General features: G+C 39.6%; 2 protein-coding genes across 6 annotated transcripts in view; one reads left to right on the plus strand and one right to left on the minus strand.

The window, feature by feature from the left end:
- The window catches only part of SAR1B (secretion associated Ras related GTPase 1B), a 34,289-nt gene extending 31,757 nt beyond the window's left edge, over window positions 1-2,532 (minus strand). For 2 of the 3 annotated variants that reach the window (XR_015167425.1, XM_086411664.1), the window contains exon 1: window positions 2,438-2,532. The gene's annotated coding sequence lies outside the window, so the exon portion shown is untranslated. Of the gene's footprint in view, window positions 1-2,126 lie in introns of all 3 variants that reach the window. The other variant, XM_086411665.1, reaches the window with a different exon arrangement.
- An 81-nt stretch (window positions 2,533-2,613) lies between these two features.
- The window catches only part of SEC24A (SEC24 homolog A, COPII component), an 80,413-nt gene continuing 58,706 nt past the window's right edge, over window positions 2,614-24,320 (plus strand). The window contains exons 1-5 of one of the 3 annotated variants that reach the window (XM_086411614.1): window positions 2,614-2,706; window positions 7,424-7,467; window positions 8,095-8,162; window positions 8,875-9,985; window positions 11,090-11,250. In XM_086411614.1, coding sequence (XP_086267740.1) covers window positions 11,166-11,250 — 85 coding nt within the window. In that variant the 5' untranslated portion in view covers window positions 2,614-2,706; window positions 7,424-7,467; window positions 8,095-8,162; window positions 8,875-9,985; window positions 11,090-11,165. Of the gene's footprint in view, window positions 2,707-7,423; window positions 7,468-8,069; window positions 8,163-8,874; window positions 9,986-11,089; window positions 11,251-24,320 lie in introns of those variants that run through there. The other 2 variants (XM_086411612.1, XM_086411613.1) reach the window with 2 other exon arrangements.

The raw sequence follows: 24,320 nt of genomic DNA on the forward strand, positions 1-24,320 counted from the left end.
TAAAAAATCTGAACTGAATGTGCATCCCTGCCTCTTACCCGGCCGTATTACATGGTATGCAGAACTTCCCCCACCAGGGATTGAACCTGTGTCCCTGTGGTGGAAGCATGGAGTCTTAACCACTAGACCACCAGGAAGTCCTGAATATGCTTCTTTTGAAATACTGTAATTTCATCCTGGGAAAGCCAATCTTCATGAGCCCCAGTTTGCTCTTTGATATAAGGGAAATACTGCCTGCCTTACAGAGTGTTAAGAATGATTAAATACGATAACATACATGAAAATACTTTGAATACACCATATAAGGTAGTATTAATTTAGACTGAATCGATTGAAAATCAAAGCACAGAACTGCCAATTTTGAAATCAACTTCAATATTAATAACTACTACTAACAAAAAGATTTTTAATGATGTTCTGATTTTACTTTAAATGTTAACATCACTGTCACCAGAAAAGCACTAGAATAGTTTCCTTCAAATCCAGGTAAGGAAATTTCAGTAGAAGAGATTGATCACAACTTTCTACACAATTTTGTCAGGCTTATATAAAGTGCACAAATTCCATAAGATCAGTATACTATCTGTAAACCAATTTGCTAAGTCGCTTCAGTCGTGTCCGACTCTGTGCAACCCCATAGACGGCAGCCCACCAGGCTCCGCTGTCCCTGGGATTCTCCAGGCAAGAACACTGGAGTGGGTTGCCATTTCCTTCTCCAATGCAAGAAAGTGAAAAGTGAAAGTGAAGTCGCTCAGTCGAGTCCGACTCTTAGCAACCCAATGGACTGCAGCGACCAGGCTCCTCGGTCCGTGGGATTTTCCAGGCAAGAGTACTGGAGTGGGGTGCCATTGCCTTCTCCGTAAACCAATTTAGGAACTATAAATACCCCTCTCTCGGTTTCAAACAGTACTAGAAATACAAAGGCCAAATTCTGGCCATGTTTTGTCAAATTTCGACAAGGCTCTGGGCCTTGGTCCCTCCGGGATCTAGAGGACTGTTTCCAGGCCTCCATACCCCACACCCTCTCCTTAAGTCCCTTGTATAAAAATGTCATAGTATTTACATACAGTCTTCCCACTTCCTCTAATATACTTTAAATAATCTTTCAATTACTTATAGTATCTAACACAAAGCTGCTGCTGCTGCTGCTGCTGCTGAGTCACTTCAGTCGTGTCCAACTCTGTGCGACCCCATAGACAGCAGCCCACCAGGATGCCCCGTCCCTGGGATTCTCCAGGCAAGGACACTGGAGTGGGTTGCCATTTCCTTCTCCGATGCATGAAAGTGAAAAGTGAAAGTGAAAAGTGAAAATGTCCAACCCTTAGCGACCCCATGGACTGCAGCCTTCCAAGCTCCTCCATCGATGGGATTTTCCAGGCAAGAGTACTGGAGTGGGGTGCCACTGCCTTCTCCGCTAACACAAAGCAAATAGTTGTAAATGCAATGTAAATGCCATGTAAATAGTTGTCAGCACTTGGCAAATGGAAGTTTTGCTTTTTCAAACTTTCTGGAATTTCTTCCCCCAAATATTTTCCATCCATTCTTGAATCCTCAGAAACAGAATCCATGGATAAGGAGGGCCAATGCCCATACTAAAAGTTTGGACACTGACGATGTTGAATGTTTCAAAGTAAGACTGCTTTTAAATGCCCACCCCTAAAATTATTAGATTTTCTTTTTACAACCTTTAAAGTACTGAAATAGTGATGCAAATAAAAAACGCAGGACAGTCTTCAATGTGAGATAAAAATGTGCAACTAATAATAGGTTTACTTTTTCAAATTAAAAGTATTTCTTCAGCTCATTGTGTCCTATGTACCTAATACCTTAAAATTCCTGAAGAGTTTGGTTCTTTTGGTCAACGGTGTCAAGAGTTTCAGCTGTTGTCAAAGTCAGAATTTAAACCTTGTTGGAGACTCTTGGGACAGTCTGTAAATAATTGCAGTTTTCCCCCAAGAGTATAGTGTATCTTTTCCCCACTCAACTGGGACTTGGGCAATGGGAAAACGTTAACTACTAGTAGTAGGGAAAGCTCGATTTGTCTCCACACTATGTGGGAGAGTTGAAAACAACACGTCGCGTCACTGCCTCTGAGCTGTCAATGATCCCCGCAGCCTTCACCTTACCTGGTAAGGAAATTGAGGCTAAGGGCAAGGAAGGGCTTGGCTGCAGTTCAGAGTCATCTCTTTGATTCCTGAAATAACCACCATTTGACAGCAGCGGTGTCCTTTCCAGATGGTCGTCAGAGTGGCCCCGCGAAACACGAAAGGAACCTGTCGTCCTTCCCGCCGCCAGATTCCAGGGCGAAAAACAGGAGCCCCTTCCCCGCCCTGCTATAGGAAGGGGCATCTAGTGGGCCCAGCCCCAAAGGCGCTCCTTCCCCGGGATCGACAGCTGCCGCCCGCCAGTTCTCCCGGGACTAGAGGCCGCCACTTACCTGCAGTTGGAGAAAACGCAATTCCTTGCTTGGAGTCGGCCCTATTCACTCCGACACCCAACCGCAAAGAGCGATGGCTGCCGCGGCCGTAGTTCGCGTTAGCTCCTTCCGGGCCGGCGGGTGCTTCACTCCCGAAGGTTCGCAGGACAGCAGTGCCGCGCGCCTGCAGTTCCGCCTTCCGGCGGTTCCGCGGAGAGTCCCGCGGCTGAGTGCGCCCCGAGCTGGGACCTGCTGCCCACACAGGCCTGAAGGAGTTTCAGGCAGAGAGGGTAACACCGGTTCTTAGCTTGGGGGAATTATACGTGACACCCTCTTTTCTTTTTTTTTAATTACATTTTCAAAGTGCACCTGTTTTCTTGAGTTCAACAAGTAATTTACAAAATGTAATGTGCCAGATAATGTGTTGAGCTTTCAATAAGGCTATCTTTACTCCGTCGTTCTTTGCTAATGAATGTTGATCTTTAAGACTGTCTTGACTCCGCTGTTTTTTGCTCATGGATGTTACTTTTCTTAAATTTATTCAAATAGGAATACTCGGGTGCCTTGAATGAAAATGGCAGTGCTTGCAGTGATGGCAGTGCTTCCAAGATTGCTCCCAAGCCTAGGATTCTTTCTCGGTGATGCAGACAGAACAAGGAGGTGCTTGGGGACTGAAGCAGTTATTCGATAGATTCCCAACAAACCTATTACTGGCTCTGCTGGATCTCCCCCTCTTTCATCCCAGCCTCAGGAAAATGACTTACTCCATTGGTACTCACTTCTCACTTGTCATTCCTTCTGCCAGAACTGCTTCCGCAGGTATCTCCCTCCACCCGGCTAACTCCTACACACTCTTCAGGTCTCAGCACCAATAGCTCTCTCATCAGACTCCCTCTCAGATTCAGTTAAGCCCTTTATTTCAGGTTTCCCCAGCAACTGTACAATTTATCTTATGATTGATTGAAGTTATCTTATAATTTTACAATTAAAATGTACGATTATTTATCTATAGCCTCCCCAACAGGCATTCTATCAGCTTCCTTAGGTCAAGAACCCTATCTGCCTTTTCTCCTGTTGAACATATTTTCAGTGCTTGGCATACTATAGGTGCTGAATACATTCGAGCAAGTGATTCATTCATAATATAAAGGACTCTTAGGTACATTTTTGTCCTCAGAGGGTTAAAGAATTTCCCTGGAGTCCATTGGTCTAAGTTGGAGGAGCCTGCTGTTCTAGTCTGGGTTTCCTTTTATTCTCCTTTCCACTGATCTAGTCTTCAGTTTGGTTTAATAAATACTTTTTTTAAAAAATTGGAGGATAATTGCTTTACAGTGTTGTGTTGGTTTCTGCCACACAACAATGCTAATCAGCCATAATTATACATATGTCGTCTCCCTCTTGAGACTTTCTCCTCTGACAATAAATACTTTTAAGTGGCTTGAGGCACTTCACTGGGCTTCTCAAGATTACGCCACACCTCTTTTCCAGAATTTGAAAAGATATTCCTGATATCCTTGGCATTTGAGTTAGCCTTTAGATAGAAATCTAAATTATGATTCCTGCTGACTTCAGCAATAGATTGTAAATCAATTAGGAATAGGGGAATGACAGTAAGCAAGACAGTCTCTTTCTTCCAGGACCTTTTGATTTGGCTGGGAGATGTGTTAATTCACAACTGACTATAAAAGGAGGTAGGAGAGAAAGGATAACAAACTACAAACTTCTGGTAGGGGTGAGGGAGTGGAGAGGCAGGAGATATCAGTGTTTGAGGAGAGCCCTACAGGATATGTAAGATATTTAACCTTGAGCTTTTTGATGACTATTATCATGATAAAAGTAATACACAGTCATGGTTGAAAAGTTTGGAAAGTCAAGAAAAATGGAAACAAAAATCACCCTCTGTCACACCTCACAGATACAGTTTTATAAGATTATAATCATACTATGAACAGTTTTGTAAAACATTTAAAATTAAAAACATTTCAATGTAATCAAGTATTCTTCTAAATCATTAATTTTAATGACTGTATTTTAATAGAGTACGGCTACAGATTATGGTTCTAACATTATTAACCACTTGAAGTTTCAGTTACTACATATGTAAAATGGGGATTAATATCCAGGAGGGATAATATCATAATGTGAGAATAACATTCAGAAAGGAACAGAGATAGGAAAAGCTCTAGGCAAGTATTATGCTTTGACTAAATAGCTTTCCACTGGACTACCAGGGATGTAGACTCCCAAACTATAGAGCCTTATGGAGGTTCTGAGCAAAACAGGAACAGGGTCAGAATCATATTTTTGAAAGTTTGCTCTGGCAGCCATGTGTGGGTTGTATTGGAGCAGGTAAGGACTGAAAACTGAGATTAGTTTAGATTAGATTAGAGGAGATGAGACAGCTGCAGTCACAGAGTTGAGAGGTAATATGGGGCAGTGCTGGGTCACTGGGAACAAAGAAATAGAGAGCTGTGAGAAATTGTAGAAGTCAGAACCTATACGCGATGGGTTACATGTTGGTAGCAAAAGTAAAGGAAATATCAAAGTTCCAAGTTTTAACCTGGCTTAGTGAGTCTGCTTCTATCTCCCCTACAACCACCTTACTGCAGGTCTCTATCATCTGTGGCTGGGTTACTGCAGCAACTCTTCTTTCCCCATTGATTGGTTATCTTCACAGCAGTTGGATTGATTTTTTGATGCATTCATTTTAAAGCATGAATTTAATTACTCTAGTTTACCATTCTTCAGTTGCTTCCCAAAGTCTATAAAGTCTTTACAATGCCTTATAAGGCTCTTGCTGCTCTGCCTCCTGTATTTCTCCAATCTCCTCTTGTGCCACACTGTCTTGCTCACCACAGCAAGCTCATTCCTGTCTCTGAGTTCTTGTAGGTGCTGTTCCCTTTGCCCAGAGTCCTACTTCTCCCCATATTCTCCCTTTGTATAGCTAACTTCCTTGTCCTTTAGATCACAGCTTAAATGTCGCCTCATGTCCTAACCTTTCTATCCACATCAAGTCCCTGCTTCCTAGTCTCTATCTTACTACCAGGACCTCAACAGCACTTATTAAGTTCAAAATTTAAAAAGATATATTTATTTACATTTTTATTGCATTTCCTCCACTGAAAACTCCACAGAAGGAAGAGACCCTGTCTGTCCTGTTCTGTTTTTTTCTTGGTGTCTGTCATATGGAAGGCATTTAAAAAGTATTTGTTGAATGAATGAAGAAACCAATTAATGAAGGAGCTGGTGAGGTCATCCAGTAGAGAATATGGTGAAAATATAGTTTAGAAGGGAATTTATATTTCATATTTCTGATAACATGGTGCCAGAGTATGTGTGGATAGGCAGGGACAGAGAGATATATAAGGAAAGAGTTGGCGTTTGATATTGTACCAGCTACCCAGAGGAGATAAGGTCTGACCAGACGCTGACAGTATTTCAGCTACACTACAGGTCAGTATCAGATGGGACACAATGTGGCATAATAGTTAAGAATAAAAGAATTAGAGAACATGATACTTCAGAAATAAGTGCTAGTGGTGTGATTTAGTCTCCAAGTGCAATAGGAACTTAGAGTAGTGAACAAATGAGAGTCAAAATATTCCAAATAGAAGATTGGAAGAGATGACACTTTAAATTTATCCATTCAAAAATGTTTATTGAACACCTGTTAAGTGTGAGGCCCCATGTGTTGAGAATACAGAGTTGAACAGGACACAGGCCCTGGTTTCTCTTATGGTCTAACCAAGCAGACAGACATGAAATCAATACGATTACCTTAAAACTGTCATGAGGTATATAGAATTTTATTCCATCGAAGAAAGATAAGCATAAACACAAATATATAACAATGTTGGTAAGTGCTGTGAAGAAAAAAAAAAAAGGAGGGTTGGAGGGATAAAAAGTCAGCAAGGAGAGTATGCTGTTGTACAGGGTGTTCAGAAAAGGCCTCACCATAAAGTATCATTTGACTAAAGAAAGGGTGAGTGATTGAGCTGGAGGAGTGTCTTGCGGAAGAACATCCCAGGTAATGGAAATAAGAATTAAGGCAGACTTGTGCTTGTATGCCTAGAGAGATTCCTTAATCCTAAATAAGGAATCAAAGTCAATGAAATATTCTTTGTACAGTGTTGTCTCTTTAGGTCTAAAAAAAAAAACTAATAGTGTGTCTGGAGTAGTGAGTGAGAGGGAGTGTAGAAGATGATGAGAAAGATAACAAGGCTGGCTGAGCGATCTGAAGCCTTAAAGGCTACGAGTCGGACTTTGGATTTTACTCAGAATGAGAAGAGAAAACTCATGCAGAGAAACTTTAACTTGATGGAGCAGGTAAAGGGATAAATTACAAGTTTAGAGGTATAGGAAAATAAAAATGGTATCAGTACTTCGGAGCTCAGTTCAACATGAAGGATGGGTGGGAGAGACTGAAAGCAGAAAGACCATCCCAATAGTTCAAGTGTGAGATGATGAAAACTAACTAGATTGGGCAGTGAGAACTACATAAAACTGAAGTTTTCAAAGAAAGCAATTTACTGTCTTGGTGTGGAATAACTGAACTTGTACCTTCAGAATCACTGACTTCAGATACAAACAGATGTCCTGTGAGAGGCAAATGAAGCCAAAGGAACTATTTCTAAAGTGGAACCACAAGACAGTTTCAAAAGAAACCTGCTATTTGTAATTGAAACTAGTTCTTTGTTTGAAACAGAACAAATTTTAAAAAATAACTAGAAGACCTAAAATAATTTCCATTATCCTGAAAAATAAACAGAATTGATCCTGCTTATCAGCTGACAGTTCAGTAGTTATGAGCAGGCAGGCAAAGTGGACTTAGGCTGGCATGAGCCTAAGTCTACTTCTGCACATCAGCAAATTTTATTAGGAATGCATCTCCCTTTTTTGGGTCTAAATAAGGAATCAAAGTCAATGAAATATTCTTAGTATAATGCTGTCTGTTTACTGAAACACTTTTGTGTCACTTATTTTATTGTTTATAATTTTCTTGAACAGGGTTGAAGGCTCTGAAAATAATGTACAGAAAATGTGATACATAGGTATGTGGAGAGGCATATGTGGTAGAAGGGTCCTGTTGTTCTGGAAATCAAGGATTACAAAGTAGAATATATTACTGACATTAGTTTATAAAAGTGTATGGTAATATAGAGTAGATACAATAACTGATCAAAAAATATCAATACCTTTAACAACTGGTGATAGTACTAATAATTTTTCCATAAAGTGTATGTGGCCACACTTTAAGAAGCCAGAGGATTTGGCACTTTGGCACTGTGTGGAAAATATTTAAATATGAAAAGCACTTAACTGTTTAAATATGTTTTCTCACCTCAGTTACTTAAACTTACTTTCCTACTGTTCCTCAGGGTGTGCAGATGACAAACAGTGCCTTTTCCCTCAATATTTTAAAGCTGATTACATTGAAAATGTAAAAAACACTTGAAAGATGTAACCATAGTTTTGTTTTTTGTTTTTGTTTTTGGACAGGGGGTGATAATAGCAACAGGGATACATAGGGGTGGGACACATTTCAGAAAAAGCATTGTTTACTTATTAGCAAATTATTTATGTTTATTTAATCTGATTGAACCAGAGGTTATTTGCTTTTTAAAAATGGCTAATTCTTCTTCATCAGTTGTTGCTTTTTTTTTTTTTTTGCTGAACAGAGATATTGCTTAAACAGAACAAAGTCCAAAGAAAACTTGATTTAACCAAATCAAACTCCGATGCCAAGGTTAGTAAACCAAGATCATTAAAATGTTGCATAAAAAAAAAGTTAAACTAATGCAAGTTTGAGTCCAGGCTTAAGGATTTGCTCTTTTGAAGATAACACTGATTTTCTGTCTAAGCTCAGGGAGGTTCAGTTTCTGAGGTCTATTTTCTCAGAAAATAGACTGGTGTTTATGTATCTTAAAACCATTGAGAGGCTTGTGATTGTGTATCTTTTCCAGTGGTCTTGGGACCTATGCTTTGGGATTTTTGTTACGGGGCCCTAAGCTAAAAACATTTTGACCAAAAGTATCATCTTCATCCTAAAGACTTTGTACTTGTATCTTGTACAAAGGAATTGAATTTTTCAATTTCATGCACAGCAGACACATTTTTACATATCTGAGGCAAATGTTAAAAAAAAGATAAAAGTTAAAAGGTAGTTATTTGAATTCTGTTTTCGGGCCTCTCACAGCAGTTTAGTTCTTACTCTTTTTGTATGTAATATAACATTCCATAGTAGGCATTTGATATTAAATGAGTTAAGATGTATTTCATCTTTCACAGATTTTGAAACCCTTGGCATGACATTTTCGTCAACAATACAAATCTATAAAGAAGGGTTTTATCATCAGCTCAGAACAGGAAAAACCGAAGTATAAGGAAGGTGGCTAATATGATCACTGATGTCATTAACTATGTTGTCTAATCATTCTAATCATTCTACCTCCCTTTAGTCTCAAAAGTAAAAAAAAAGTCTACTTGCAAGAAAAAAGAAGTCACCTTGCCTAGAAAGGAAGTCTGAATGTTGTACCTTACTGTAAACTCTTGGAAGAGGAAATAAAATTGCCATTTAAATATGTTAATGGACTTTGGCAGGACTTGCTGTATGAATCAGCGAGTTTCAAAATTAAAATTACTTTTGAATCTTCAGGTCAAAAAGCAAAGGCCTCCAATTCGATTTGATTACTTTGAACACTTATACCTAATTAACCTTTTTTAAAAAATCCCTTACAATTTAGACCTGGAATATGATGAAATGTGAAATGAAATATCGTGATGAACATTAATCGGTTCAGCTACCCGAGGTTTAGTCTCAACAGAGGACAATGAAGTCTGTCCTCTCAGGTAATCTTCACAAAAACTGGAGAACTGTCAGTCCCACCCCTCCAAAGCTGCACTGAAACCCTGACTGTCCTCAGATCCCGGCCTTGCCGCGTTCACGACGGCGGGGATTTCCGTATCGGTGACACACGCCACTTCCGGCCGACGGTGAGAGTCAGTGACGTGGCAGGAGAGGCCGAGCACGGTCCTTCGGGCCGGGACACCCGGAGCTGTCAGGTGGCTTCAGGGCAGCCCCGCGGAGGAGAAGAGCTCACCGACTGCAGCTGCCGCGGCGAGGCCGGAGCCGGAAGTGCCACGTGTCCCGATTGCGCCTGCGCGCCCAGCGGCTGACAGGCAGTTCCGGCCGGGGCCTCCCTCGGTCTCTCTCCGCTTGGCTGCTGCTTTCCAACCCGGCGTTCTCGGCCCCACCGGCCCGACACCCAAGCCTCGCCACCCAGGCCAAGCTCTGACCGCCTGCGGACCGGGGAGAATGCGGCGCCATGCGTAGGGCTCCTTGCGCTGTTCTCTCTCTATCCGGCCTCCAGTCCTAAGTCGTTAGCCCCCTCCCTGGCTTCCAGCCGTCGTTTTTCAACTCTCGGCTTGGGGCTGTCGCAGACCCCGACCAGACCCCTATAAACGTCGTCGTCATGTCCCAGCCCGGGATACCCGCCTCTGGCGGCTCCTCCACCGGCCTCCAGGCCCAGAACGGGGCCGCCTCGGCCTCGGGGTCTCCCTACACGAATGGTAAGTGCCTCTGGGTGTTGAGAGTTGGGGAAGGCGAAGTTTGGGCCCCGGCCCGAGTTAACCTTTGGTGGTTGCCTGCGTCTGAGGGGACAGTAGGCGAGAGTGACTTCCCTGCCAGGGTCATAGCGCCTGGAGCTGGGAGGCTGAGCCACAGGGACCGCGACTGGTCTTAGTGTTTCATGTTTGTTTATTCTTTCGTGCAGCACACAGTTGCTGAGCACTTGCTGTATATAACGCCCTGGGTATACATGGGTAAAGAACACAGATTCCGTCTGTATCTCAGAACTCGCATGCAAGGCTCATGGGATCTGTTTATGTGCCCCTTTTCTCCGCTCCCCTTCACCTGCGTCTTCTGGAGAGCAAGGTTTCGGGTCTGATTCATTTCGGTCCCCTCGGGCCTGCATTAGGGTGAGGGTCGTACTCAGTGTGAATCTGCGGAGATGAATGGAGGATTATGCTTTTCCTCTTTAGAGCCTGCTCCTCTCTCCCTGAACCTTCCCCGAATTGTACCTAGGCCACCTGTTCAGTTTTTCAGCTTTAGAACGGGAGGATCTCCTGTTTGATTTCCAGAGGTAGTTACATCACTGGAAAGTGGTTGGACGCAAAGTCTCTGAACCTCTGACCAGAGTGTACATGTGGCACTATAATTTGTCATTCGGTGCGAAGATGTCTTCTAATTTTATACTCTTTCTAGGATTCTTTAAATTGTCCTATGTTGTGATTTGCTAAGTTCTTTAAGAACTTGTAATAAAGACAGATGTTCTCCCAACAGTTTTCCAGGTTACCAGTTTACTTATAAATCTTTAGTTCTTGGAAACAAAACTAGTAGAATATTAAAATGCTTCAGTTTCCCATTGAAATCTAAGATTGCTGTGAAGTTCGAGAAAATAGCCACTGACTAAAATAGCTAATTTATATTGTTTTTAGAGACTACTGTTTTCTTTACAAAGAAGGCTCCAAAAGACTTTTAAAAATGTCTATGAGTAGGCAGGTATGTAGGCAGTAGCAAGAATAAGTGAGAGTAAGCACTGAAATGGTATTAAATTGAACCGTTTTTCCTCAAACTTATGGTAACAGATTATGTAAACTATTTTTTTATTCTAGGCTATTTAGTTACATTTTCACTGAGGATGAAATTATTTTAAGACGTTAAGGCCAAAACTCTTAAGCAAGATGCCATATGACTGTGTTTTCTCCTTCTTTAAGTTGCACTTTTACACGAGCTTTAAGTGGTAAATCCTGCAAATATGCTTGCAAACTTATATGTAAGTATAGTTTTGATAATTTTGAAATGGTAAAGCACTGTAGCCATTGTGTATACTGTACGGAGATATTGTCACTATGTTGATTTGATCCAGTTCAACGGACATTTGTTGCATGCTCCAGTTCTGTCCTTAGGATTATAAAAGAAAATAAAAAAGGAGTCCATGTACATAGCTTGCTCAGAGCCAATTCGGGAGTCAGATAGGGAAGGAAGTCATAGGATTGCAAATATGTACCCCCACTTTCTAGAAAATAAACTTCAAGTGTACAGCATTATAATTCAACATCAGTATATGCCACACAGTGATCACCACCACAGGTCCAGTTACCATCCATCACTATACAGTTGACCCCTTCACCCATTTCCCCAACCCCCTCCCCTTCTGGTAACCACTAGTCTGATCTCTGTATTGGTGAGTTTTTGTTTTATTTTGTCTGTTCACTTAGTTTTTTTAGCTTCTAAATATGAGTGAAATTATATGGTATTTATCTTTCTTTGCCTATTTCACTTAGCATAGTACCTTCAAGTTCCATCCATGTTCTTGCAAATGGCAGGATTTCATTCTATTTATGGCTGAATTATATTAATATTCCATTGTGTGTGTGTCTGTCTATCACATCTTTATCCATTCATCCATTGATGGACAATTAGGTTATTTCCATACTTGGCTGCTGTAAATAATGCTGTAGTCAGCACAGGGGTACATAGATCTTTCTGAATTAGTGCTTTTGTATTCTTTGATAAATGCGTAAAAGTAGAATAGCTGGGTCATATGGTATACACCCTTGTTAAGATATAACTTTGACATTCTTTTTATAAACCCAATTTCTAAAGTTTTTTTATAAAAGTATTCTCAGTAAAATGGCTAATATCCTGCATTGGGTTCTGTTATTGTTCACATTGTTCACTCCACTAATAATAAAGAGAGTAGGGATGTGGTGGAGAATTGGAGGGAAGGATATTTCTCTAAAAGGTGAAAAAAAAGTTCAGTGCTAGATCTAATTTTTTTTGGTTAACTCTTTCTAGGCACTTATTGCTGCTTAAATACTATTGAATTCTCATGCTTTAGGTTTAATGTAGCATGCTTAAATTATGCATTACAGTTTAGTTGGATCTTCCATTTTTTTTAAGATTGTAATTTAAAAGTTGATTGAATAGTCAACTCTTTTGTTTTTCTGTAACTTACTTTCGTATTGTATAGTGTTGCTGTATCACAGAATACCTCACACATCTGGACATTGCTTTCTGTGGTTGATTGTTACATTGCACTACAACCCAAAAGGTGACTAGATGGTTTTTCTCAGTCTCTGTGTAGATTTGGGTGCACTCATTTCCTTTGCAGAAGTTGATAGTGAAACTGCAAGACTACGTAATCTGGCAGATTTTCACCTGATTACCATATAATAAAGACCAAAAGCAAATCAAGACTCCCGCTTGTAATTAGCTCCTTTGTTGACTATTTGAGTCAATTTGTCAAGGCAGTTAGAAACTGTAGTTTTATTAACATTTTTTGTAATATTTATGTAATACTCAACTTTTCCCCTTATAGGTTAAGAATGAGAAGAATATTCTACATTTTCTGTTCCACTGAGATTCATTCCCCTGTTACATTATAATTTTATAAAATAATATGTTTTCCTTCTAGACTGTAAGTCCTATAAGGGCAAGAATATCTGTTTTTGCACATCATCTTCTCTCCAGCAGACTCATGTGGTGTCTAGCACATTTAAGAAATTACCAGTTTTATTGAATGATTTTAGAATTGGGTATTTGCAGTTTAGTTCACTAAACATGTTATTGACTTGTTCATTCTAAGATTTGAGCTCATTTTCAACTGTTTTCTTTCTGGTGAAATTTTCTGTGGATTTTTATATATGTTGTTGTTCAGTCACCAAGTTGTGTCTGATATTGTCAGCTGAAACATAGTAGAATGTGATGTATTGGGTTAGTCATCAGTTTAAATGCTAGACTTGTGCTCGTATCTCTATTTTAGGCATGGCAGAAATGTAAATCTCTTTTAGTTTTTATGAGGTAAACCATAATTATGATTGTGTATTTTTAATATAGGCAGTCTTTAAAAATTTTTTTTATTATTTATTTTTAGCTGCACTGGGTCTTCCTTGATTTGTGTGGGCTTTTCCTCTGTTTGCGGCTACTCCCTTGTGGTGCACAGATTTCTCATTGCAATGGCTTCTCTTGTTGTGGAGCAAAGGCTCTAGGGTGTGTGGGCTCAGCAGTTGTGGTGCAGGGGCTTAGTTGCTCCAAGGCATGTGGGGTCTTGCCAGATCAGGGATTGAACCTTTGTCCCTTGCACTGGCAGACAGATTCTTATCCACTGTGCAACCAGGGAAGGAAGTCCCATATGAAGTCTTTAGTGCTGAGACTAAAATTGGCATGTGATCTCTAACACTGATTGTTGTGGCTGAGTTCCTTTTAATGTTTTCAGTGGGCACAGTAACTTTGGAGTCCTACAAGACTGCACGTGTGCAGGCTTAGTCACTCAGTCATGTCCAACCCTTTGTGACTCCATGGACTATAGCCTGCCAGGCTCCTCTGGCCATGGGATTCTCCAGGCAAGAATACTGGAGTGGGTAGCCATTTCCTTCTCCAGGGGATCTTCCTGACCCAGGGATTCAACCCGTATCTCCTGCACTGCAGGCAAAGTCTTTACTGTCTGAGCTACCAGGGAAGCCCATAAGGCTTTGCCCACCTCTAATAGAACTTACTACAGGCTTCCTTGGTGGCTCAGACGGTAAAGCGTCTGCCTGCAATGTGGGAGACCCGGGTTCCATCCCTGGGTCAGGAAGATCCCCTGGAGAAGGAAATGGCAATCCACTCCAGCACTTACTGGAACTTACTACACTTAATAGAACTTACTACATTGAGCTTCTGTTTGGACTTTGCTGATAGACTGGGAGTTCCTAAAGACATAGAATAGTAACAATAAGAATTAGCAGTTATCGTGTACTTACTCTATTCCTAGTCATTGTGGTAGGTTGCATTATAAGCCTCATTTCATTTAATCCTCATAACAGCCCTGTGATATGAGAACTGTTAGGTTTACTGACCAGGAAATGAAGATGAGTGGTCAAGCAACTCATTCAAGGTTACACAGCTGATATATTGTGGAACCTAGATTTAAACTTGGAAGTCTTATTTATTCAGCTTGCCTGGTGGTTATGCCTGGATCAAGGAACAGAACCTTTTCTTTAGTTTCTTTATGAGGTGGATATATATAGTTAGAGTAAATACTTGCTGATATTTTTTGAAATTGCCACCCAGCATAGTTTCCTTTGGATTATAATTCATACATGACCAGACCCTCAACTTTTGTTAGTATTGAGTCCATTTCTTTGCTATTTCAGCATCACATCTCATGAATATCTTGTACATCTTGAAATTGCCAGTACCCCCACTTTGATTGTTAGCATTTGCTCTTGCCCCTTTTGTTGCTTTCTTTAAAGCCATTACATTTAGTCACTGATCCACAAGTTGTCCTCATGCAGTAGCATCCATTTGTTGTACTTATAGTGTCAATTGGTCAACTGTAAGTGATCAGAGTGTATTTTGATGTACAGGGAGAGGTGCCAAATCATTTTTTTTTTTCTCTCTCTATACTGGACTTGTTCTCCAAATCTGTTGTATTTAAAAGCACATACACAGAAGGAACTTTTCAAAAGTTAAGTAAAACATTGCTGTCTAAAGCACAATGTTTTGAATATTTGGTTACTTTTCTGTAACTTTTACTTACTTTCATGTAGGACACCATAACTAATGGAACCATAATCAAGAGAGCCTTGAATTAATTTGAACTGGTTTAGTCAACTGAATTCATGAATGGTAGGTAGAAAGTGTAAACTGTCCCTGGCAAGTAGTAGCTCATTGTATATTGCTGGGGCTTCCTGGTGGTTCACTGGTAAAGAACCTACCTGCCAATGAAGGAGACGCAGGTTCAATTCTTGGGTTGGAAGATCCTCTGGAGGAGGAAATGGCAACCTAGTCCAGTATTCTTGCCTGGAAAATCCCATGGACAGAGGATACTGGCAGGCTTCAGTCCATAAAGTCACAAAGAGTCAGACATGACTGAGCAACTGAGCACATGCATATATTTACTGAATGGATTGGTGAATGAGTTGTTTAAGAATATAAGATCTCAAGTCTTTGGTTTACTTGGAATGTTAGGGGAAACCATTCTGGGAGTATCATTTTTATGTATCAGTGGATTCTAAAGTTCATAAAGTTTATTCTGAAGTAATATGAATAAATTCATAAAGTAATTCTGTGAGAATCACCAGTACCTGAACAGTAGTAAAATTTAGACCATAAATTTTACTAGTTTAGGTTCTGAGATTCCATCAAGTATGAAATAGGAATTTATAAACGTAGAACCTAGGTTCTCTTTGTTTCTGAAGCTTCTGGTTGGGTGATTGAGAAGCAGTCACCTGCATTTATTTTAATCTCTCATTTGTTTCTTTAATATAATTTCTAATTTGGCTTCTACTTTATACATCCACCAAAACTGCCCTTAATAAGGCCATAAATAATTTTTTGGTTGCTGCTGCTGCTGCTAATTCGCTTCAGTCGTGTCCGACTCTGTGCGACCCCATAGACAGCAGCCCACCAGGCTCCCCGTCCCTGGGACTCTCCAGGCAAGAACACTGGAGTGGGTTGCCATTTCTCTCTCCAATGCATGAAAGTGAAAGTGAAGTCGCTCAGTCGTATCCGACTCCTAGCAACCCCATGGACTGCAGCCCACCAGGCTCCTCCATCCATGGGACTTTCCAGGGAAGAGTACTGGGGTGGGGTGCCATTGCCTTCTCTGATTTATTGGTTATTAAGTTACAAAAAATATTTTTCGTTCCTCTGTTCTAATTGCTCTCTTTTTCCTAAAATGTTGGTGATCTTTGGAGCTTTCTAACCTAGTTCCCTTCTTTTTCTTCCTTTCTAAACAAAACAAAACAAAACAATATGCACTTCCTTGGTGGCCCAGTGGCCAAGAAACCACCTGCCAGTCAAGGAACACAGGCTCGATCCCTGGTCTGGGGAAGAGTCCACATGCCTCGGAGCAGCTGAGCCTGTGTGCCACAACTATTGTGCCCGTGCTCTCGAGCCTGCAAGTTGCATCAAGAGAAGCCACTGCAGCAAGAAGCCCAAGCATCGCAACGAGAGGAAACTTGTGTGTAGCAGTGAAGACCCAGCGCAGTAAAAATAAATACATAATAAATAGCATTTTAAAAATTAACAGTAAACATGTATTATTTCACATGGTTTTTGAGGCTGGCTCTTTTCTTACTCTGTACTTACTCCCTGCATGATATTATTAATTCTTGTGATATCAAATACTGTATGCCAGTGATTTCCAAAGTTATATCATAAGCTGAAACCTCTCTCTTTCGCTGAAAATAGATGTTTTCTAGTTCCACTTGAATTTCTTGGTGACACTTAAAGTATATTTAAAATAATTCTTCATTCTCTGTTTTGTTATTCCTTGCCTTCCCCAGTTCTTTTCTCCCCCTCTGTCCTAATGTATGGCACTGTCATCTGCCGAGTTGCACAGGTCAGTCCTGGGAGTCATTTTTGGTTCTTTCCCTTCTTCAATTCCACATCAGTTCCACAGATTTATTATGTCTCCGTATTCAATTCCATGAATCCTATCAGTTCAGTTTCCTTTATCAGTTTTTTTAAGTTATGTGTCGGTGCTAAATATTTCTTTGCAACCTCAATGTTAAATTATTTTTTATAAAATGTATATACGGATACAAAATTAGGTATAAACTCCATATGTTTTAGCTATTGTACCATTGTAAGACCAAAACGAATTAAGAACATTACAACAAAAGCAGTATAATTCAAACTTAATACATAATGCAATGGATTGTTTGGCTAAAGCCAAAATTGATTAGTCTTCATATTTTTAATATGTTAGAACATCATTTGGGTGACTATTATTGTTTTTCTCTTTTTTTTTTAAGATGAAACTAGTTTCAGGTTGTTGGGAGAAGAAAAATTTTTCCTCTGCCTTCTTAGTTTTAGTGCCTGGGAGCCTGTGAGTTAAACTGGCAAAAGACAGGATAGCAAGAGAAAAGCCAAAATTTACTCATGCATTATGAAGGTTCATAAAAATATGCCTCCAGAATTTGGGACTTACATACCATCTTAATAGGGGAAGAGGAGAGAGAAAAGAGCAGTTATGGAAAATGATTTTTAGGAAAAATAAATATGAGTCCTTAGTAGAATAAATGGGAGACTTGATCATTTTGTGACAATGTATGTTTAGGTATGGGACAACTTAATTCTTTTGAGTTATTTTTGGAGGCTGTGCTTTTAGGTGGATAAGTGCTTTTAGGCAGATTCTCAGAACTCATGCCTGTACTCAAAATAATTTTTATGTCACAGTGGTATATTCTGGACCCCTTTAAAATCGCTGATCCATTATTTTGATAGATTATATAATTTATTAATGACTTCAAAATAATATAATTAAAACTGGTAAAAACTTCATTACATATCTACTACTGTAATTCTAATAAACTATTGCAAGTTGATACATATGTAAAAAGACAATTTTTACATTATAAGTCACTATAAGTGGATCTGTGATAATGACTACTACAAAGCAGGTTCTTTTTTTTTTTTTTTAATATTCTTGTGTTTTTTGTTTTCCGTTTTTTATATACAATTTATTAATTTATTATTTTAGGCTGTGCTGGGTCTTTGTTGCTGCACATGGGCTTTTCTTTAATTGGAACAAGCGGATTACCCTCTGGTTGCAGGCTTCTCATTGTGGTGGCTTATCTTGTTGTGGAGCGTGGGCTCTAGGGCAAGTGGGCTTCATAGTTGTGGCTCCTGGGCTCTAGAGCACAGGCTCAGTAGTTGTGTTGTATGGGCTTAGTTACTCCCAGGCATGTGGTATCAGACCTGTGTCACCTGCATTGGAAGGTGGATTCTTTACTACTGAGTCACCAGGGAAGCCCAAAGCAGATTCTTTTGTGTTTGTCTTTCTACCTTATAGTCTTATGACTGCATATTCTTCTCATTTTCTTCATTGATACACTGTAAGACTTTTGCTTATTTTGTGCATTTTGATGATACTTGGCTTTCACTGACTGTACTTGGCTTAAAGACCTCTAGCATAATGGCCTGTGATGAAACAATAAATAAAAATATTAGAGTGAGCCATGAAATCTTGTGGCAGTACTAGGCTGTGAGATGTTGGTTTCTATCCAGATGACCCAAATTTGCTTATAATTTTACTTTTTACAAATGTTTTCATTGATTCAAAGATCTCTGTATTCCCACTACTACTGTTAAGTCAATTATTTCTTACCTGGATTATTGCTGTAGACTCCAGTATCTTCCAATCTCTACTGCAATCCCCAAGAGGTTTTTTTTAATGTCCTAACCTCTTGCCTCACTTCAGACGCTTGACACAATCACTTGCCTCTGCTGTGCCACACTGATTTTTCAGAATGCCGTTTCATGACCACGGGCTGTTGCACATGTTGCTCCTTTCTTTGCAGGCGCCCTTGGCAGTCCTTTTTCTGGGGCCAACTCCTGTTGCCTCTGAAGATTTTACTCTCTGTTGTCCTCACCTGGTTGTCTTCCTGTTTGGACCATAGCTTCTTGAGGACAGGGACGGAGTGGACCTTACTCACCTTGTGTGCTCAGAAGATTCTTCATAAAATCTGTCTTTTCAATTAGGCAATGAATGGTATGTTCCTAACCATCTGGAATAAAATATAGTGTTGACAATAAAATTATTCAATAGGGTAATATCTAAGAAAGAAATGGAAAAATTTATTCCAGTCAACCTGCGGATTATAACCTGGGAGATAGTCTTTTAAAAAGCTCTGAGGAATATTCCCCGGTCAGAAGTGAAAGTACAGTCATATACCTTTTTGAGATAAAGGATTGTACTTCAAATGACGTATTGACAATTTACACAATCCAGATCTGCATGTACAGAGCTAGTAGTGAATCATCATGACCCTTTACAAGATTAATAAGGGAGGTTATCTCCTAAGTATGTGTGATTAATGCAGATACACATTACACACTTAAGGGAGGAGTCCCAAGCAGACAGAGAAAAAATTTATACTTAAAATTTTCTTGTTTTGCCATAAAATAGGAATTTTACTTCATTAATTTCCCTTCTTTAATCATTCATCTTTTGATAGAAAGCGTTAGGTTATCAAATACTTGGTCCCTCGATGCCACAGTGATGGCTTACCTGCCCTGTGTTTATCATTTTCCTTGATGTTGGGGTCTTAATAGCCGGTTCTTTCTTTCCTTTTAGGCAGTTAACGCTAGTAAGATATCTGGCAAGGACTGATGGTTAATTTCAAGGACTAATGGTTAATTTCAAGTTGTCTAGTAGGATATATGCCAGTTTTATCTTGTCACATACACTGTGCATGTTCATTAATTCATAGAGAACTGTAGATGTGATCAGTAGTTTAAAAGTTTAAGCCAGAGCCTCCTAAACCAATCCATTTTCCTGTTATGTCCCCTAAATTGGGAAGAGGATTATTCAGAGTAGAAGTCTGATTCTTCATGTATCTTAAGATGAGTTGGGCTTCCCTGGTAGCTCAGCTGGTAAAGAATCCACCTGCAATGCAGGAGACCCTGGTTCAATTCCTGGGTTGGGAAGATCCGCTGGAGAAGGGATAGGCTATCCACTCCAGTATTCTTGGACTTCGCTTGTGACTCAGCTGGTGAAGAATCCGCTTGCAATGCGGGAGACCTGAGTTCGATCCTTGGGTTGGGAAGATCCCCTGGAGAAGGGAACAGCTACCCACTCCAGTATTCTGGCCTGGAGAATTCCATGGACTGTATAGTCCATGGGGTTGCAAAGAGTCGGACCCGACTTTCAAGATGAGTTATATCAGAAGACTATTGAATACAATACACAATATTCAGTATGTATTACAGCACAATTTCCCCCTTGGGAAGCAATTAGAATCTCAAAGGTCATATTACAATTCCGTAGCACCACTTTTTCTCGTCAGGTAGACTTCTGAATTGAGCAAGCTACTGGCTTTAATAACTATCATTCAAAGCCTACTCAGTAAATTTTGTTAAAGCCTCTATGTAAGTAATGATATCTTATATTCCAAGTGGGAAATCGCAAATTCTGTAGTTAAATGGTCATACCATTGGAAAACATTGAACCCAGCATGCTGAAATTGAAGGCAGATTGGCAGGGCCTTGTTCCAAGGCTGCCTGTAGGTGACCTTGAGCCCACAGGAAACCAGTTGTGCATCTTCCTAACCAGCCCAGGGAGAACCAAGACCATAAACTTGTTCCATAAATCCACTGGGATCAGGAGCTACCCAATACTTAACATCTAGTAAAAAGGAGATGGTATATATTTTGTGACCAGTTTCAGAGCAAGTGTCATAAATTGGCCAGGTAACAGGGTCCCATTTAGTAATATTGATGGTAGCTTGCATGGTACTCAAGTTTCTTCTAAAATAAAATTTCTAAGGGCCATCTGATTAGAGCTTTGAAAAGGAGAAATTCACAAAGGTAACCCAGGAGTACTGGACATTGGTAATTGGCCACACCCCAAAATACTGACTTTTGAAACTTGGCATATGATTAAGCCCAAGAAAGAAATACCTGATTTATAAGCAGAAGTGTGAGCAGTTTTCAAAGTAATTAGTGTACAAGTCTGGTCCAGCATTTTGGGTCAGCTGTCTACTTCAGATGTTTTCTTCTCATCCTGGTCTGGTAGGGCTGGCCTCAGTTAGTCAGAGCTGGGTGTCAGAAATAGGAGCTGAAGTCTGTTTAGGAGAGGTAGCCTGATATGGCCCCTCCCAATGTGGCTGTAAAGAGTCTTTTCCAATATACATAATATCCTGTATATATATATATATATATGTATATATATATATGTGTGTGTGTGTGTGTGTTAGTTGCTTAGTTGTGTCCGACTCTTTGCAACCCCATAGACTGTAGCTCACCAGGCCCCTCCGTCCATGGGATTCTTCAGGCAAGAACACTGGAGTGGGTTGCCATTTCCTTCTCCAAAAGGAACTATAGAAAGAAAGAAAGTGAAGTCGCTCAGTCGTGTCCGACTCTTTGCGATCCCATGGACTATAGCCTACCAGGCTCCTCCATCCATGGAATTTTCCAGGCAAGAGTACTGGAGTGGATTGCTATTGCCTTCTCCAATATATATATATATACACACACACATAATAATCTGATGTCTTTTCCAATATACATAATATCCTGGTTGCAGGTTATGGGGATTTGATCTTCATCCAAAGATAATTTACTATGATAAACTCCAGAAACAAACTTAGAATGTCCTCTTAATAATTCAGTTAAGTTGTAATTAAATTCTATAATAATATAACAACAAAGTTATTTTGGAAGTGAGTCTTTAGGCAGTAAATATAGAAAAACCTTAAAGACAACACTAAAACGTAATATGCATTGAAATATATTTTTTTCTAGTGCTCTCTTCAGCAGCACATATACTGAAATATATTTTTTTCTCTCTAAAATTACCCTTGTTTCCATCAAATATGGCCAGATTAAAGCTAATTTGTTTGCAAAACAAATCTGGTTTCAATAAACTTGGCCTGATTATTTACATAAGTATAACTGATCATATAGGCTCTTTTCAGCTGTGCTGGAACTTTCATAAGGAATTTCAAATTGAACTCTTAAAGGTCTTTCAAGGCCAAGAAAGCCAGATCAAGGGTGTGCTGTAAGATTCAGTCTGTGATACCCAAGATTTGGGTGGGTTCTTCCCTTCTCAAGATTTCCAGAATATCTTGAGATTCCTGCACCTGCCAGGAGGTAATCTTCATTATTCACCTGATAAGGCTGCTGAGAACCTAAGAGTTTCCAGTTTTGGGGGGAATCAAGTAGAGAGAAAAGGTAAATGTTTCACTTGTACTTACAAAAGTGTAATTTATCAAATTGCTGTAAGTCATAATTAGCTTGAGGGGAAGGGTTTCCTTGTATTTAGAAAGCACAAGATTAAAAATCAGTAATAATTTTGGTAAAAAAAATCCCCCCAATTATATTCATCATGCACTTAGTACTATGTGACTAATCCTTGATCTTAAACTTCTGTTAACAGGTTTCCCATTATAACTATTTAATTTCTTACCAGTTCAGCAGTATTACCTGAAAGTTGTCAGAAACCTGTACTTGTCAGAAAGTCCTTTCTGTGAGTGTTCTTGAAGATGAAGCTTCTTTTTTTTTTTTCAGCAGCAGCAGAATAAAACAATAACTGTCTGTGGATGACAGAAGATTTTAAAAGGCATGGTTAAAGATCTGATTACAGTGTAATTGGCAGATGAATTTGGTTATTACTGTGACATACAATATGTTAAGATAATAACTAGAGTTATGGCTGATAACATTTTATTTACTAGGACATACCAGATTTTTAGGTATTCCATATTATTTCTAGAATATCTATATTAATAGAATTTACGCATACAATATAAACTTAAACAGGTTTATCATTCATTGACAATGCTTCCCAAGTAATTTAACATATCAAATAAGCCTAATTAATTTTATATCTTTCTTTAATAACAAAATAATTTTCTTAAGGTGTTTTAGGGCCCTTTTGCTGTGCCATGCTCTGCTCAGTCGCTTTAGTTGTGTCTGACTCTTTGTGACCCCATGGATTGTAGCCTGCCAGGCTCCTCTGTCCATGGGATTTTTCAGGCAAAAATACTGGAGTGGGTTGCCATATCCATCTCCAAGGGATCTTCCTTGCCCAGAGATCAGACCTGCATCTCCTGTGTCTCCTGCATTGCAGGCAGATTCTGTACTGCTGAGCCACTGGGGAACCCCAAGGGCCCTCTTGGAAAACCTCAAAGTTAGCTGGAGGTCAAATGAACTTTATATAAATTTGATCTTTGAGAATTTTGTCAGAAATATCAATAAGTTTTTAAAAACAGTGTCATAGGTCACTGTGAAATAATACTTATTCACTTAACCAGGTGACTTTAGATTTCCAAGGCAAATGTAGAAAGTTGTAACAGATTACTTAAGAGATAAAGAAACTTTACAATCTGGTATTAAAAGCAGGTCAGTAGTCTAAGAAACTTTGTCCTCATAACAGAGAAAGAAATAAAACTAAGTAAGGCTTTGTATCCTCTTACATTAATATTAAAATTTATCTACTCAAATTTATTCCAATCATAGTTCTGATTACACATAAATTCCTTTCTCCCTTTTCTTCTTCTTCTTTTTTTTTTTTTTGTTTTTGTTTTTAGCCTTGCCTTGCAGCATAAGGGATCTTAGCTCCCTGATCAGGAACTGAACCCATGCCCGCTGCAGTGGAATCGCGCAGTCTTTTAACAATTGGGCCACCAGTGAAGTCCCCATAGAATTCTGTCTTAAAGACTTTTTTTCTTCTAAATCTCTACAACTTTCTATATTCATATTAATTTGACTCTTATTTTCTTTCCCATGTAGAAATAACCAGCTTCCGTGCAAAATTACTGTCTTTTTTCCTTAACAAAATACATCTCTACTCCTTATATCTTCAAATTTTTTAGTAGTTTTAATTACATAGTTTAATTAGGATTCTTAACCTTTAAAAACTTCAGTTTCTAGTGAAAAGCAAGAAGTAAGCAATTATGAACTGTCTTCTACATTAGCATTCTGTAGATTGGCAAACTTATACTATTTATAGTTGCTAAAAAAGCACATGCTCTTTTATAGGAAAAAAATTCTTTTAGTGTGTTCAGTTCAGTTCAGTTCAGTCGGTCAGTCGTGTCTGACTCTTTGCGACCCCATGAATCGCAGCACACCAGGCCTCCCTGTCCATCACCAACTCCCGGAGTTCACTCAGACTCACGTCCATTAAGTCAGTGATGCCATCCAGCCATCTCATCCTCTGTCATCCCCTTCTCCTCCTGCCCCCAATCCCTCCCAGCATCAGAGTCTTTTCCAGTGAGTCAACTCTTCGCATGAGGTGGCCAAAGTACTGGAGTTTCCGCTTTAGCATCATTCCTTCCAAAGAAATCCCAGGGCTGATCTCCTTCAGAATGGACTGGTTGGATCTCCTTGCAGTCCAAGGGACTCTCAAGA

This window comes from Bos grunniens, chromosome 7, assembly GCF_055505025.1.
Source record: "Bos grunniens cultivar Pamir isolate PY7600 chromosome 7, Bosgru_T2T1.0, whole genome shotgun sequence".
Classification (NCBI taxonomy): Eukaryota; Metazoa; Chordata; class Mammalia; order Artiodactyla; family Bovidae; genus Bos; species Bos grunniens.